Here is a 17,454-nt window from a genome sequence, read left to right on the forward strand (position 1 = left end):
AATTTCATCTATTTTTTTTTTAACCGTGTGTAAAAAAATATAGTAGATATGACAAAAACGTAACCTGTAAATTGTGAGCCAAACTCGATACAAGGAAGATTCCGTACAATTATGGCAAAAATAAAATTGGTCACCCAACAAATTTCTAGCTGTAGCATATGTTCCTTAACCTCGATCTTTATTTTTAGTATATTTTATTACCTACATAGGCAACACAACCACCTGGTCTGCTATGATTCGTATTATCTTACTATAACGTTTTATGAAATACATTCTGGTGACAAATTAACAGACAGACCCACAGCGGTGACTCAAAAACGGAGTACAGTCCCCGAAAAACGAATCTAAAGAAAAATCGATACGTTTACAAAGCGTGTTATAACACAAACAAACAATCAATTTTGTTTCACAACTACCCTCTTTTTTACACAATCAGCTAAAAATAACCTAAAACGAATTCTACCTTTATCATTCCTGTAACTTAGGATTCCGGATTTATATTAGTCCACACTAACTTCTGAGGCTGAAGTTCCAGATTTAGACTGAGTTCGGACTTCGGACACCATTCGTTCCATTTTTAGTTTTACACTACCGTAGTTTCATGATCCTGTAGAAATCTAAAATGGGAATGCAGTTAAGTTGATATTTTTGGAAGTACTCATAGAATTTGTATAGATTTTTTTTGTTTAAACTGGGTTCAGATAAATTTAGATTTTATCTATCAATCGATCTTATTAGGATGTTGGTTATCCGACTTCTGGGGTGTAGGTGTCTCAATACCACTGCTTGGCTATTAGATTTTATTTTCCTTTACCGTTTTTCAGTAGTATCTTAAAACAATTAAGATAGTTCACGTAACCTTAACCAACATATACTGGAACTTGTTAACGTTAGGATCGAACCTGTTATCTTTTGGATATAAATCCATACACAGAAGCGACTATCTATAGAACCACAATTCCAAAAATAGAGGGACATATCCAATCAAGAATTAGGCGATTCTCCCATCATCATTATTTTTTTTAAACATTCAAATAAGAAACTACTAATTAGAAAGCATTAACCATTTGATAGCTTGACAAGAAATAATATTTGCTTAAATAAAAACCCACTACACAACTTGTAACCTAAAACAGGCACTTCTAAAGTGCTAAAGCGATATAATGCTGACATTATTGCTTCTGAAAAGAGGTGGCGAACCGAACACGCACGAATGTGCACGAATGCCGGCCATATATGAAGCTAACATGCTGAATTGTAGTAGAAAATTTAAAAACACAGCCTTGCTTTACACAAACTTTTTAAAAGAAAGCAAAGTCTTTACAAATAAAACCCCGTCAAGTTCGAATCAAGCCCGCGACCCCGAGGTATAAGTATAAATAGGACAAATACTCAAAAAATTCTCCAAAACTATTGATTATCCAACTCTGTAATGTTGCTTAAATTCAATATTTATTGTTATGTAATTTGGTAATATTTTTAACTAGTGTTATGGTGATTACATAATTGAAACATGAATAAGAAATACAATAAATATTGCTATGGTACATACCTAATTATGATACATATCATGCGAAAGCAGCTTCAGTAATAAGTAGCTAGTTATTTTAAATCTATCCTACTGTATCCCACAGCTAGTTCAAGACCTATCTGAAATCCTTCCTCAATGATCTATCATGCAAAACCTTGAACCAGCCATCCTGTCTCCGCTTCCTAGGCCGACGAGAACGGCGCCCTCTATCCGCTGGCTCCCAATCTGTGACCTTTGCCCAGCGGTCACCGTCCATGCGTCTTACGTGACCTACCTAGCCCCATTACAGTATTACCATCAGGAATCCTAAAAAACCAAACTTTAAAAGCCTACTTTTCAAAACTGACAACAGTACTCTTGATAGTCCACTTTCAAACAACTTTTTAAAACCTAAGTTAAAAATAACAACAGTTGAACCTTTCTAAAAGCCAACAAAAGCTGAAATTCAGAATATTATAATAGTTTATACAAAGTAGCGAGTATTTCAGGTCGCATGTCGTGATTTTATAAAGAAACCGGCCACTGTAACATGCTCGTGTTTATAACTTATATTTTTAGCGGAGGGAATTAGTTTCAGGCTGGTTACACATGTTACTATCAAGTATCAAGATGTATTGTAAATTAAATTGTAACTAGTCGTCCAAGTGTTTTAATTGTTCTTAAAAGAACGGTTTCATGAAAGCTAGAAGGTTTTTATGGCTTTCGTACTAAGGAAATTAAGCCTTATGTCACGGTGGTTGCATAAACATAACGCATGGGATATGTACAAGACACCCAAATTATCAAAAAATATTCTTGGATCACATAAATACTTGTTCTACTTGAGGTTTGGAGTCAAAAAAACAGTTGTCCAGTATTACCAATTAATAATATCAGTAAGCACAAATCTGTCTGTAATGAAATGTAAGCTGTTGACAAAGCTTAAATAAATAAATTACAAGTATATGTATGCTAAACTTACCGACATTTCTTGAACACCTTCAATCAAAGCCCTGTGTCTATATCGCAGCAAAGCAACAGCACCAAAAAAACTCTAATAACACACACACATACTTGACAAAGAAAATGATAAAAATACACGTTTCATATTTTTATTAACCAGACATTTGACAATCGCTAGTATGTAACCAGCCTAACGCCGCCACAACCGCGGGTGTTTACATCAAGCGTAATGGCCGCCATGCATTCGAGATTTAGATAAGTTCATGTAATAATTGTTAATTCACGTCTACCCTCAAATTGAGTATAACACCGATTTATCGACGACTAACTTATGCTGCGTTAAATAATTTAATTTAATTTTTGGGCAAGAAGATTTTTTGGTATGTTAAGAAAAGTATTCGGAATATTGACAATAATCACCGAATTAAGCAGATTTTTATTACTATTAAGATCATAAAGCGGAAATTTAACGCATAATAGTTTTTGACCTCATTTTATAGGCAAGACGTTTCGACCAGAGGCCATGGTCGCATGCAGACTGCTCATTCTACCCTCAGTTTTTGAAACTACGTTTAATAATACGTGAGAAACTCTGTTATATGTACCTAAGTACAAAATAAACAAATATATTGAAATTTCTTTGGGTTTTAATTCATTGCACTCTATTTGTCATATAGAGTGGTACCTATATTTAAGTGGTAACAGAACATTTTTTATAGTTCTCTAGCTGTCCCAGCAAATGTAGCCTTGCCACAGAGCAGAAAAAAAAATAAGAATGAAAAAACAAGTTCAATAGTCTATTGAACAAGAATAGAATCCGTAAATCCTAATACCTAAAATCGACATTCGAACCACAGTGTCTCAATACACCAAATGATCAATACAAACCAATTCATAAAGATCATATTGAATGCGGGACAGATCGGGAATCGAACGTGGGACCATGGCAGGCCGCCAAATTACACCCGTTGGCAGTCGGTGACTGTAGTGTTCCTATCATAACGCGATACTGAATTGGGCAATTTAATCTTAGAACTGGGTAGGGAAAGAAATAGTATTCTTCAATGTAGTATATTTTATTTTGACAGTAATAATATCTTTGAAAATTGTCCTGTTAAATAATGTTTTTTTTATATTCCGCAGCATTCACACAACGCCATCTAGTTTCAAACTAAGCAAAGCTTGAATTACAAGTACTAGACAACTCACAAACATACAGACATATTTTTTAAATACATACATATTGAATAGATAAATTACATCCAGACTCAAAACAAATGATGGTGCTCATCATGCAAACATTTGTACATAGGTTGAGAATCGAACCCATTACCTCCGGTATGGGAGTCAGGGCCACTTACCACTAGACCAGCAGGCCAGTCAATAAATGAACAATTAGTTACAGTGTCAGCTTTACAATTTAGTCCTGTATTCATTTAAACATTATTATTAAGCTCTTGATACACGAGGTAATCTAAGGCTGCGTTTAAACCAGAAATGTTCGGTGATGGCGAGGGATAGAATCGCTTCAGTCAACTAAGATTTGATGGGAACTTATTTCATACATACCTATATCTAAAACTAAAAAAAACACAACCAACATAATGGATGAATATTATAAAATAACATATAACTGTACTTTATTAGAACCTAATAACTGTACACGATAATCAAAATTAAGTTATGAAATAAAACTAAACAACAATGTCTAAAATAAATTAATTAAATAGAAATCAATTAGTAATACAATGACTAGAAATACACTTCTATATTAATGAGATCTTTTTAATATAAATCATTTATTCTGAGTTTCACATCATCATCAGCCATTTGTAGTCCACTATTGGGCTTAGGCGTCTACCTGAATCCTGACTGTTTATTGCAGTGACTAAAAAGTGTTTAACTATTCCATACTAGCTTTTCGCCCGCGTCGAGGTCGGTTATATCGCGTTTCCAAGAGAACTTTTCAAAAGTCCGGGATAAAAACTATCCTATGTTCTTTCTCAAGGTCAACTCTATCTCTGTACCAAATTTCATTAAAATCGGTTCAGTGATTTAGACGTGAAGGCGTAATAGATAGACAGACAGACAGAATTACTTTCGCATTTATAATATTAGTAGGGATAAGTTGCGTTATAGTAATTAAATTAATATCTTACAGATTACTTTCAAAATTACTAATTCCAACGTTGTTATCAGTATCCAGAAGATGACAATCCTCAAATTCATTTCGTTTCTCATCAACTTTCTCAAAATTGTTTTTACAAAGAAAGTCACCGTCACATACAAAATCGTTCCTTCCATCTTCCATAATGGAATCTTCAAAGCTTTGCTCCCTAAACCGTTTCTCGGTATCATTTTGATAATTCTGATATCTCTGTATCTCGAAATCTGGTGAAATCGTCTGTCCTTCATTGACTGCATCCTTACCTAATATATCCTCAGTTTCTATAGCTTGCACAGTTTGTATTTCATTGAAATTAATTCTATTTTCGTTCTTGACTTCGTATTTTATTTCCATATCAACATTTTCTCTGGCTTCTATCAACGGCTTTAGGTTTATAAGGTTGAAATTTGGGATCATTCTGGCATCCCAGTTACTTTGGTCAGTAGTTTCTAAATCTAGTTGGACGTCTTCACCGATCTTTTTGAAGCTTCCAAGGTTGTATTGGAGAGGTATGGAAAATGATGGGAGGTCGACTTGAGGGTTTTGTCTTGTTGGCAAGGCTGATATGTGGATGGCTGGCGGCGAAGGCTTTGATTTCGTTGCGTAAGCCTGTGTTTGAGTTTCAGTTAGGTTTATCATTTGTGTTGATGATACTGAAACAAATAACATATTTTAGTGCATGATTAAGTTTAGGGTTATCTTAATTATTTGATAGACGAAACGCTGCAAAGCAGTGTATTTTGGCAATCTTTGTACATAGGTAAATGTTGTTGTTTTCTTTTGAAATCAAAGAACTCTAAGTCCAATAGGGAAAAAAGTCATCAATATATAGTTTTTTGGGAGAAAACAAATTAGCTCATAGCCTTTATTGAAACTATTTGAAACTTACCAGGAATAGTGATGAAGTCTCTCATCTCAAGAGCGAGAGCTGAAGGTGACCTTTCATCAGGAGACCTTGGACCTCTAGCGGCAGCCGGGTAAGGTTCACAACCGGCTTTCTGCTGCTTACGCCATTTTGCCCGACGATTTTGAAACCATACCTGAGAATAGGTTAAATTAGTAGGTTTAGAGGCTTATTTTTTATCAGCATATATGTATTTTGCCAATGGAAATTTTGCTCGAAATTTATTCAGTACACCTCGGGGATTTAACTTTTTTCCCGCATGTTCTTACTTGAAACTTGATTTAGAGCTTTACTCATCTTCAGCGAGAATAAAACCTACATAAGACATGTATGTTCATCTACAAGTCTACTAAGTAGTAGTTGGTCTACTACTAACCAGCTATCCGTAAACTCAAAGTAAAAATAAAAGTGATCTATATTACCAATATAATTAATGTGATTTTGTCTGAGTAGATGGAATCTCTTTCATGCAAAAACCACTGGATGAATTAGGACTAAGTTTTGTACACAAATCTTAATATATATAAATCTCGTGTCACAATGTTTGTCCTCAATGGACTCCTAAACCACTTAACCGATTATAATAAAATTCGCACACCATGTGCAGTTCGATCCAACTTGAGAGATGGGATAGTTTAAATCTCAAGTTATAGTCGCAATTTCTTCTAACCACGCTGACGAAGTCGCGGGCAACAGCTAGTAGTTTATAACAGAGATTAACACCCTGGATTTTATTTAGGAGTTCTTAGCCCGATTTAATGTTCCTGAAAACAGCTAGTCGTTATAATGACGCTACAACAGTTATGGATACAATTTCCCGATAGATCAAACTGCGGATTCAATTCGAGTTTCATTAATCGATAGTGCCTTAATGCCTTTAACAGATTGCATCGACGGGAGTTTAACTATTCCAACGACACGAATTCAGTTGACCTGTATTCGTCACGAAAGGTGTTTCAGATATTTTAAAACAAATTACTTTTTGTAGACAATTGTGAAAGAAAAGAGGGGTATTATTATGAATTTCTAATGAAATCGTTGAAGATTACGAATTAAGGTCCTTATTTCTGTGAATAAATTAAATAAATAAATATTTTTTTCACGGTGAGGCTAAAGTATTTTTAGATGGTGTAATTTGCGTCTTAAGTCCATCTTAGATATAAAAACACTACTCTGAAATTACTAAAAGTAGAAACGTTGTGACTTTTAAGGCACGGTAACTTTTGACTACGAGATACGATTGCCGTATCACCTTCGTATTAACCGTATTATATTTGTAAAAAGAAAATTATACAAAAGGTATATTACCTGAACCCTAGCTTCTGTTAAATCTATCCTCATTGCTAATTCCTCTCTGAAGAACACGTCGGGGTAGTGAGTCTTGTGGAAAGCGGCCTCCAGCTGTTCCAGTTGTACATTTGAAAAGGTTGTCCTGAAATATTTGGTGTTAATCAGAAATGAGTCTTAGTAGTAGGTCAGTAGGGCTAAGAGTTGTTTTTTTAGTAGTATTGTTAAAACGACAAAACAAAAGCAAAAGACACTGAGATTTTTATAGGAAAAAATGACAGTTATTTCAAGTTCAATCAACAGCTTGTACAGATAATTCAAATCATTTGTGCGCGCGACGCTATGTGTGCGTGCGATTAACAGCGATTGTTTATTTGTGTGACAGTGACAAACAAATGAAAGCTGTGTTAGTACACACCGTCACTATGTATTTACAAGGGCTACTCACACATAGCGCCGCGCGCACAAATGACTTGAACGGACTATGTTACAATAGTAAAGACTGCGAGATACAACAAGGCCAGATTAAACAAGACGCTTTTGAATACAACAGAATTTCTGCAATAACTGTAATGTTAGCTAGAAACTGCCTTCTAGAATCAAGTTGTATTTTGTTTCATTGTAATTCGACCCTTCAGAATGTTACATTATTCGTAACGGTGTACCCTGAATACTGCGTTCTTTGAAGTGGCTGAAAGGGCCTTTAATTCCAAGAAAACCGATCTATTAAGTATTTGTAGTGTACTCTAATTGAATCTGTTCTTAGATAAGTTTGTTGTCAAGGCAGAAATTTTAGATCTTACTAATATTTTAAACGCGAAAGTTTGTATGTGTTTTTCCTCTTTCTCGCAAAAACCACTGAACGGATTTAGACGAAACTTTGTACACAGATAGTTTATAACCAGAATTAACACATAGGATAGTTTATATGTTCCCGTAGGATCATTTTTGATTTGTATCGGGCGGACCCGCGGGCAATAGATTTTACCTAATTTCTTTAATAAACTACTGCCGCTGTAAATACTTTAATCATTATACTGTAAGAATTTCACAAACATTCAAAACACATGCTCGAAAACACCCAGACTCAGAACAAACATTCATGGATCATACAAAAATTAGTCCTACGTGGGGTTCGAACCTGCGACACGTTACGGACAGTGGGTTCAGCCTGGTCAGGATCTAACATACCTGTATCTCCTTTGCTTCCGTTTGGGTATATCTCCTTTAGCATCTAGAAATAAACAGTAAATGTTAAAATGAGGTGTGATAAGCGGAAACCACGCAACCAACAAATTTCAAAAGACAATATTAGGTACTATAACTATAGCAAGCGATTTCATTCATGTGCCTTAAAACTGATAATAGGGTTCCATTTTTACTTTGGGTACGGAACCACATTCTGCCAGATATTAACTAACTATCAGGCAGACTTTGCAGAATTTTCTAGTTAAGAAAATGCAGTCTAGGAAGTAGGTACAAGGAAATGTTATATTACTCGATTTAGGAGAATATTCTTCATCATCTTCGTACTGCTGGTGTTCCGTACTGTCGTCAACAGGTTCGGTGCTCGGCGTGTAAGTTTCACTGGGTTCCGTATCTGGACGTTCACATAGCACTGATCCAGGACCAAGGCTAGAAAATAAACGAAAGCCATCATTTAAATTAGAGTATTTGAGAAAAATAATTGCAAAAAGTAATTAAATGTCTCCGATGATGGAATATTGAATTTTGCGTCGTATATCCTCGATCCAATTGCGACTTCATAATACATAGTTTATCCATAATTCTTTGCAGTTCTTAATCTCTTGAGGACTTAATCCGTCGAATATACCCATGTAATTTATGTATATTTAAACGCCCATGTAACCCATGTTTGACCGTAACGCACATGCCACTTCGCAAAAAGCTCAGCTGGTAACAAGTAGGTGCAAATTGGTGTGATGACTACAAGTCGTAGTTTTAATTGACGAGTAGGTATTAGGGGTTAAACCGCACTGACTGAATCATCATTGGCCTAGCCTTTTCCCAACTATGTTGGGGTCGGCTACCAGTCCAACCGGTTTCAGCTAAGTACCAGTGTTTTACAAGGAGCGACTGCCTATCTGACCTCCTTAACCCAGTTACCTGGGCAACACGATACCCCTTGGTTAGACTGGCTGTCAGACTTTTTCAAGCTTCTGACTACCTGTAACGACTGTCAAAGATGTAGGAATAACAGCCGGGACCCAGAATTTAACGTGCCTTCCGAAACACAGAGGAACTCGTTATGACAAAGATGGTCACCCATCTACGGACCAACCGCGTCAAGCATAGCTTATCCTGTGATCGAATCACTTATGCGGTTATAGCTTAGCCACGAGCTCCTGACTGAATGAGTGAGTGAATAGCCCCCGTAGAAGCAGTGACTTGCATGGCTATGACCGTCTTGTCCACAATAATATGATTCAAAATGATTTGTCATTTATAAAGAGGCTGCTATTGCCCGCTTTTTTGTGTGAATTGATTTTAAATATATATAATCTTTATAAGTACATGAACTTTACTCACCCATTAAATAAATTCGGTATATTGTAGCAAAAGCTAGTGGTTGGTGATACGTCATCGTTCAAAATAGCCGCGGAGTCGAACCCGCTCGCGACCGCACTGCTCTCCCGACCGTCTAACGATTCCTCCATCTAGTTAAAATTATTTATTTAAGTACATACCAATAGAAACTAATATTACCTACTGAAATAATTAATCATAGTAAAGTGACTGAGCATTGATCACAACTCTTTATCATGTGCGCGGTTGAAGATTTTAGATTTTATTTTCTAACCCTGATCTTCTAGCGATGTTTTTATATCTTAAATAGTTAAAAAGTACATAACTACATCTACATAAATTTTAAAAAAAGTTACATTGGTTGCGGGTTCGAACCTACTACTAAATCCGGTTATTGAACTGCAGCTAACCCAATGAAACATCTCCTAAACCATTCCAATCGAAATTTCATACTAGAAATTCATAATTTATTTATAAACTAAATTACAATCGCTTACAATGCAATAAATCAATCGGAACGAATATAATTAATTTATAAATGTAATTCTTAGAAAATCATATTATCGCATTATGGTTCTGTAACACAACACCAAGGGAGGTGGTTGACCCTTCCCCCGAGCGCCGCTTCACTTAAATTGAATTAAATGCCTATAATTTAGTTAAGTTTATTAAATTACCACTAAATGAGTATAATTTATGTTGTATTTCTACTGACTTGTTGCAACTAGGCTGTTTGGTTCGCGCCGCTGCCTGACATTTTTACCGCCGAAAAAGTTTAACTTTGACAGCTAAATTGGCGGGAAGTGTTTTTCGTTGACAAGTTTTAAAATGTGCGTGATTGTGAAAATGATATTTTTAGGCGATTAAAAGTGGATTTGTGGATAAAAAGTTTCTAATACGTTTCGGACAAAACAATTTTATGTAACAGGGACCAAAATGCGGAAATACATATTTGTTTTTAAAAAGCAGTTTAATTATAAAAAAAAAACAAACGGGGACTTTAAAAAAATGTATAAACAGTGTCATTATTAAATTGTTTTTAGTTGATATATCACTTTTAGCACAACGATTTTATGCTCTTTCTTTATAAAATAATTTGGTCCGTTCAGATTTTAAAACATATTAATAACTTAATAACGAGGGAAAATAAATATAATTATGTGGATATCTTAATAAAAAAAAATGTGAATGGTTTTTGTTATATTTTAAAAAAAACCAAGCAAGAAAACAGAGGTATTATAATGTGGTAATGATATATTGTTAAAATTAAGTGATCAGAAATAGGGATACAAAAATTTTTGAACACTAAACATACTGCAACAAATCAACTAAAACGAGTTTTGAATATAGATTATTGCATTTGTTACCTTTTTGGTTTCCATACTTTTTGGTTTTAGAAATATGTATTTTGATAAAATTTATGTAAAGTACTGCCTTGTTTGAAGTTATATATTCTCGCTTATAAATATTAAAATTAAAATAATATAAAAAAATCAAAAATAATGATAAAAAATCTTACCTTCACAGTTTATATATGTACTCCAATTATCATGTTACACTAAAACATATATTATATATATTTAATTAAATTTGTTTGTCTGTCGCTTGCCGCTGAAGGCTGTGGCTATTATCACGTGGTCACTTGGACTGGACTGAACGACGGCCAGCTTAGCTTCATAGAGCATAGAATGTATAGAGCGGGCGAGTTTAATGTTAAGTTCAATTTACTTGATTTTTGCAGATTTTGTTTGCTGTCTAAGACATTGTGGGCTTAATAAGTAATTGTTTATCAATAAATTACAGTTCGTATAGTTTGTTTTATTTTAAAAAGCTGTCAGTAGTTATTTTTGCTTAAAATACCGAAAATATATTTTGATATGCCTCACATACATGGTAAATTACTTTTTTTTAATTGTACCATTCATTGTGTGAGCACCCAAAGTAAATCTGTTTCACTTTTTGGAAAATCAACTAATTTCAGTCAAATCGGTTACTGAAGAAAATTGACTTTATCTATTCTAATATATAAAGCTGAAGAGCTTGTTTATTTGTTTGTTTGAACGCGCTAATCTAACTAAGGTAAGGAACTACTGGTGAAAATTGAATTGAAAAATCCTTTTTGTGTTGAATAGACCATTCATCAAGGAAGGCGTTAGGCTATAAACCATCACGCTGCGACTAATAGTGGCGAAGATACATTGGAAAATGTGAAAAAAAAACAGGGCAGGTATAAATCATAACTTATACTTCTACCCACGGGGACGAAGTCGCGGGCAACAGCTAGTTTTCCATAAAACCCGATCAATTTAAACAAATTCGGCATCCATCATCCTAGCCCTTTCCCAACTGTGCTAGGGTCGGCTTTAAGTCTAACTTAATGTAGCTAAGTACTAGTGTTTTACAAGGAGCTACGGTCCTGATCTCCTCAACTCATGTTACCTGGGCATCACAACACTCCTCAGTCGATTAACTCATGCAGTTGTTGTTTAGCCACGAGCCCTTAACTAAAATTAATTAATTTCGCAATTAGATAAATGCCAATATTTTTGTGATTCACGCTGACTTCTCTACACCTTCTATAGACCTGCCTAGAAAACTCATGACGTTTACTATTACGTATATACGTATACCTACCGATATAGGTACATCGGGTCGCAGGTCGTTCCGGAGCTAAGCGCGGCTTAGAGGGGCGAACACCCACAAGTGCTGTTGTCGCTGCCAGATGTATTGCGGCTTTTAAAACTATACATTCCGATGGATCGTTAAAATGGGTAGGGTGATTGATCAGTAAACTCAACCCAAGTTTTGGTTACGTATAAAAATATTGGATAAGTGAGTACGAGAAATAGGTTTAAACGCAGAGTACTTTAAGGCCAAATAAGCTACAGATAAAACACAGTTTTCAGCTAAATACTTATGAGGCTAGAAGCCATCAATAACATAGCTTTGAAAAAATAATATTTCTCGGGTATTTTTTCTCATATGCAGGCAGTAGGTATGTACTAAGTTAAATACCTACCTACCTTGTACAGTCTTGCATTTTTGTGTAATAACTTTTCAAATATTTATAATAAATTTGATGGATTCTTCAGAAGAATGTAAATATAAAAGATAATTTTTAAAACATGTCTAATTGTTGCTTATGCTATTAAACAAATAAGTTGAACATCGGTTTTTCTTTAATATAGTTGTCACCAAGTTAGCAAACGCAACCAGAATTTGTTTGAATGTAATAAACAATTGACTAATGAATTGTAATTTTTTTTGCAATAAATATATGTAACAGTATGCTGTTATTATTTTATTCAGAACCTTCCGTCTATAGAGCTTCAATTAACTGGGGAGCATATTAGGCGGAATACCAAATAATAACCAAAAAAATAAAACACCAAACTATTCATGAATGTTAATTCATATTTAATAAATAAATACATTCTCATCGTTTTATGTTTTAAATAAAATTATTATTAAGTGACTTAGTTGTATCAACTTTCAACAACTTCTATGATACAACGCGCTGACGCAGGCGCGCTATGCTTAATATCTAATGTTTTTAACAGCTTCCAACTAAAGAATATATATATTATAAACTACTCTTTAATATACATACATATAAATAAGTTAGTAGGTGTATGTTACAGAAATGAAAACCACTTATTACTATAACAGAAGAGTATGTAGTTTTATTCATATTTTTCATCTCTCAGATTTCTGTATTGAAAGTTTTCTATTTGAAAATTCTCATAAAAGATGGTATACAATTATGAATAAAACTACACACCCAATCCCGAAATATTCAAAATGAGATATTACTCAAAATATATCGTAAATTTAAACAATATAAAGATTTGTTTAAAAATTAAAGGTTCCTTAACTTTGAACACAAGAATTAAACATCTTTGGCGCCAAGCGAAATCTACAAAAGCGATTCGAAAATTCTATTTTCACACAAAGCTTAGTGGTGTATTTCTTAGATTATGGCTCAACTTATATTTATATGAAAATCAAAATATTACGTATAGGAACAACGTATAGGGAACAATATGGCATAGAATAAGTATCTTGTCACTTCAAGGTTTAAATAGACAGGTAATTCAATAACTTAAATTTCAATTGTGTTTCAGTATTAGAAGACAAGGTTAATTGATTTACAGAAAACGTAAGTATTGTATAAATTTAGTAATTAAAAACATATATTTACTTATACTTAAGATAAATCAGATTGTTTATTTCCCATTAAGCTTTCTAATCAAATTCACATACTAAAATTAAACATTAAATCCACTGGCTCTTAGTAAGTATAGAGAAACTTTAATTAGTTGAAAAATCCATTTCAATATGTTGGATACATAGAAATACACCACGTCCCCACAAAATCATATCATATCCCTATTAAAATAAAGACGCATTTCGCTTAAAACACGCCTACAAACATTACATTCGAGTTTCTCATGAAACTATATGGAATAATTAGTTTTTAATTTAAAAAGATCGTTAATACAATACACATTACGATCAAAATCCAACGAAGAAACATTTTACATCAATTCCTTTCAATTTGTCATGCATTACATTTTTTTTTAAGAATTATGAAAGTTTTTAACACTTTTTTGTACAGCCGAACACAAAAGTTAATTTTTTTGAGGATTTGAGTAGGTTTATATCAAGATTAGAAAAAAAATGCATCAAATGTAAGCTTTTCTCTTGACACCAGAAATATTGTATTTCTTCATAGTTTTTGTTAAACATTTAAAAAAAACGAAGTATCTATTTACGTGCTCGACTGTACACAGATTAAATGACAAACCAAATAAGAAATTGTGATGAATTTAGAGATTCAGAATCAAATATATTGGACAGCTTAATTCCTTTACATAGAATTATAGATTATTCAATCGCATTAAAATTGATATTAATGTCACTTAAATTTCCTTTAGAATTTATTCATTTATCTAATGTCCTTAATATCTTAAGATTTGATGACATTAGTATTAATTTTAACCAATTTTGGACATTTTTTTTAAACTACCCCCATCTGAAGGTACCGTAATATCCATTAATATCCCTCCTTTATAACAAGTCGTTTATTCTCTATCTACCCTCGTATCAAAGTAGAAACAACAAGCCTAAATAACCGGTAAAAAGTCAACAGTAGCTACATTAGATTAGTCAACATTTTTAACTGGGTCGGCCTCTTTAAAGTTACCTCAAACGTGGTGATTATTTTCATTGAAGAATTCTCAAGAATATATTTTCCATGGGCATTAAAATTTATGCAAGTCTTAGGAACAAGCATAAAAACAGTAAAAACAAAACTTTTTATTTTAAACTTTCTTCTACCCTCCTAATGACTGTTTTCTGATGTAACTGGTGTTACCAACTGCTGCATAATTATAATTAGTCGACACTTAAGTCAGGAGGTGAGATTGTCCGTATTATGTTTTAATCAAGTAAGCGACTTGACTACGAATTAAACAGTAATCTCAAAAACTGTTAGTAATTGAGTAAAAGTTGTGTATTTTATACAAGTTCCTAATGAAACCCAGATCAAAGGCCGACCGCCGTCATTACAATAGGCGCTTATCACTATTTAGTTATAAGTTACGGTAAAATCCAAGGAAACGTTGAATCGGTAACATTAGGTATTAATAAATAATGTAAAACCACTCATACATTGTAAAATTAAAAGCAGCCTTTAATATTTAGTCGAATACAGAAAATCGTACATATTTTTGGAAGATATAGGTTGTTCTTAATTATATATTTTTCTTTTAATAGATTTTTATGGACACTCGAAGATGCACCAATGTCGACGTTTTCGCAAGAAGACGATTTTAGACGTCAGGAGGAATGAGAACTAACCTATTTTTTTTAAATATCTTCAAACCGCCTAATCTAATAAAATTCATCAACAATAGTGAATAAATTCGTATTTTTATTTTTATTAAATATATCTTTAACTGTGATGTCTATGTATTGCTTTTGTGCTGAAATTAAGATTATTTTGTGTACTTTAAATTTCTATTGCATTCTATCTCGAACGTATGTACAATTATTCTAAAGAAAATATCGTGAAATCTATAAGTTAACATTCTTTTTTTTTATTATTATTAAAGTAATGTTTATAATACTTTGTGGTTGGTAACATGCAATGAATTTTTCAAGTGAATCTAAATAGTGATTTAATGCAATCAGAAGTTTTAATAAATCGTCTTATTTTATCATTCTGTAACCGTCCAGTGTTGCCACATTTAACTCTAGCTAAATATAAAACCTCTGTCACTTTTATCGTGTTTAATTTATTAAAGATTTGAATATTAAAGTTGCTATTCAGAAAATATTTTTTTATTTGGCAAAATTTTATTGTGACGAATTTACCTACGACGTGATTACGAGTCATGATTTATATTTGAATAACACTTATTATATAAAATTTCAAGAATCCTTATATAATCTTATATTAAACTTTAGCATATATTTTAGACGAGAACATTCTAGTACAGTAAAAGTGACAGAGTTTTAACCCAACTCCTAAGAAATATCCTACATCCGTAATGTGGACCCAATTTATCTTCGATTCATACGAAAAGCCTTTATTTTCGTTATAACACCATTTGTGAGTGATGTTTTCTTTCCAGAATATAATTTGAAGTCCTAATGAAGTCTTTAAGGGTCAATTCATTCTAGCAAAGTCGACGAGACGTAGGTAAGAATGATTTTGAGTTGCTGTAGCAAATTCGCCCTCGTTGAGTCGTTTTTCTTTGAAGAAATAGAGACTACTACACTGTTAAATTAAGGATGAATTTTCTTTACACACTATACGCTTTGATGAACATCGACTCTGCTAATATGAACTGAGCTTTATTCTTAAAGGAAGAGTGTTCTATTCAGAATGGCTACACCAAAACTAATTAGCAGCCAGAAAACTTTCCGTGTTATCATACTTGTTATCCCTTGCTCGTAAAGTCAAATATATTAATAAATTCGAGTACCAATGGTACTAATTAATATATAATCCAAAACCGCCCTGAATGCTTTAAACTTATCCTACCCTGATAAGAGCCGTAAATAGCGATCGCCGAAATGCTAAATTACGTTAAAAGTTGAGTCATTGATAAAGATTTTTACTCTTGTAAAAATCATAATGAATGCCTTACCAAGGCATTTAGAACTTTTCTTGATATCCACAAATTAATGTATGCTTAATTATAATCTTCAAGAAAACTAGTCTAACATAGCCTTTAAAGATTATTCAAATAAAAATGGATGCCGTACTATCCATTTAAAATCACATGAAATCATTTGTGAATATCATTACAAAGATAAATTATACATAATATTCAAATCAGCTTTATTAGCGAAAATTCAATTCCATACTTAATAAATAGTGCTTTGAAAATTAAGATGGCACTAAGAAAATGAGGTACCCGACCATTTAAATATCAACCTATACATTGTAAAGATTAGTCGACAATCACCTAGAGCAGACGCGCTCTTGACAAAATCCCGTACGATTAAAAAAACGAAGATGCCCGAACGCGCTCGTGTGCGTTCGGTAAATCCGACCAATCAGAGTCTGGAATTCGTTTCTCAGGTATTCAAACGATTACAATAAACGTTGTTACCGTTGTTGTTTACACTTCCGTGCTCTTCCCGACCTGTCCGTGTTTCGGATCCGGAATTCCGGATGCGCTCAGTTTGCGCGTACGGCCGGGGAATATTCCGCTTATACCGCCAATGCCACTGAATAAGCGACCTGGAAAAAGTAAAGGTATTCTAAGTAAAACACAAATCCTGATACATTGATTATTATGTATCACTTACTAAGTTCAAGTATAATCAAAACAAATAAATGGATGTTTTGGGGTAATTATTTAGTAAGTTCGTTATCAAGCAGGTCCCCTTATAGATACGAAAGCAATCGTATTTTACGGTTATACAAGGCCTGATACTAAATTTCTTATTTTGGGTGTCTTTGTGCATGTGATTTGTGTGTTAGTGAAACTCTTAAATTCCGATTAAATTCTTTACTGAGCAAGTCGTTTAAAAAAATGGAATACATTGCTATAGTTACTA

At 33.4% G+C, this 17,454-nt stretch overlaps 2 protein-coding genes across 6 annotated transcripts in view; both read right to left on the bottom strand.

The window, feature by feature from the left end:
- Window positions 1–4,589: 4,589 nt before the first annotated feature.
- LOC113507663 (homeobox protein ceh-62-like) lies at window positions 4,590–9,509 on the bottom strand. The gene is made up of 6 exons (XM_026890563.1): window positions 9,382–9,509; window positions 8,330–8,466; window positions 8,023–8,128; window positions 6,853–6,976; window positions 5,530–5,680; window positions 4,590–5,293 (listed from the first exon to the last, which is right to left on the bottom strand). Exons 1-6 carry the CDS (start codon window positions 9,507–9,509, stop codon window positions 4,629–4,631), a joined length of 1,311 nt encoding a protein of 436 aa, XP_026746364.1. The 3' UTR covers window positions 4,590–4,628.
- A 3,265-nt stretch (window positions 9,510–12,774) lies between these two features.
- The window catches only part of LOC113507659 (IQ motif and SEC7 domain-containing protein 1), an 87,435-nt gene continuing 82,755 nt past the window's right edge, over window positions 12,775–17,454 (bottom strand). For all 5 annotated transcript variants that reach the window (XM_026890560.1, XM_026890561.1, XM_026890559.1 and 2 more), the window contains one exon: window positions 12,775–17,134. In XM_026890560.1, coding sequence (XP_026746361.1) covers window positions 17,013–17,134 — 122 coding nt within the window. In that variant the 3' untranslated portion in view covers window positions 12,775–17,012. The remainder of the gene's footprint in view (window positions 17,135–17,454) is intronic.

The sequence above is a fragment of the Trichoplusia ni genome, unplaced genomic scaffold (assembly GCF_003590095.1).
Source record: "Trichoplusia ni isolate ovarian cell line Hi5 unplaced genomic scaffold, tn1 tig00003034, whole genome shotgun sequence".
NCBI lineage: Eukaryota > Metazoa > Arthropoda > Insecta > Lepidoptera > Noctuidae > Trichoplusia > Trichoplusia ni.

Excerpts from the sequence above, each read along its gene's own strand:
- LOC113507663 (XM_026890563.1), bottom strand. The coding sequence starts at position 9,509 with ATGGAGGAATCGTTAGACGGTCGGGAGAGCAGTGCGGTCGCGAGCGGG. Across the intron at positions 8,467-9,381 it reads ATACCGAATTTATTTAATGG|CCTTGGTCCTGGATCAGTGC; the intron begins GTGAGTAAAGTT and ends TTTATTTTCTAG. Across the intron at positions 8,129-8,329 it reads AGAATATTCTCCTAAATCGA|ATTTGTTGGTTGCGTGGTTT; the intron begins GTAATATAACAT and ends TTGTCTTTTGAA.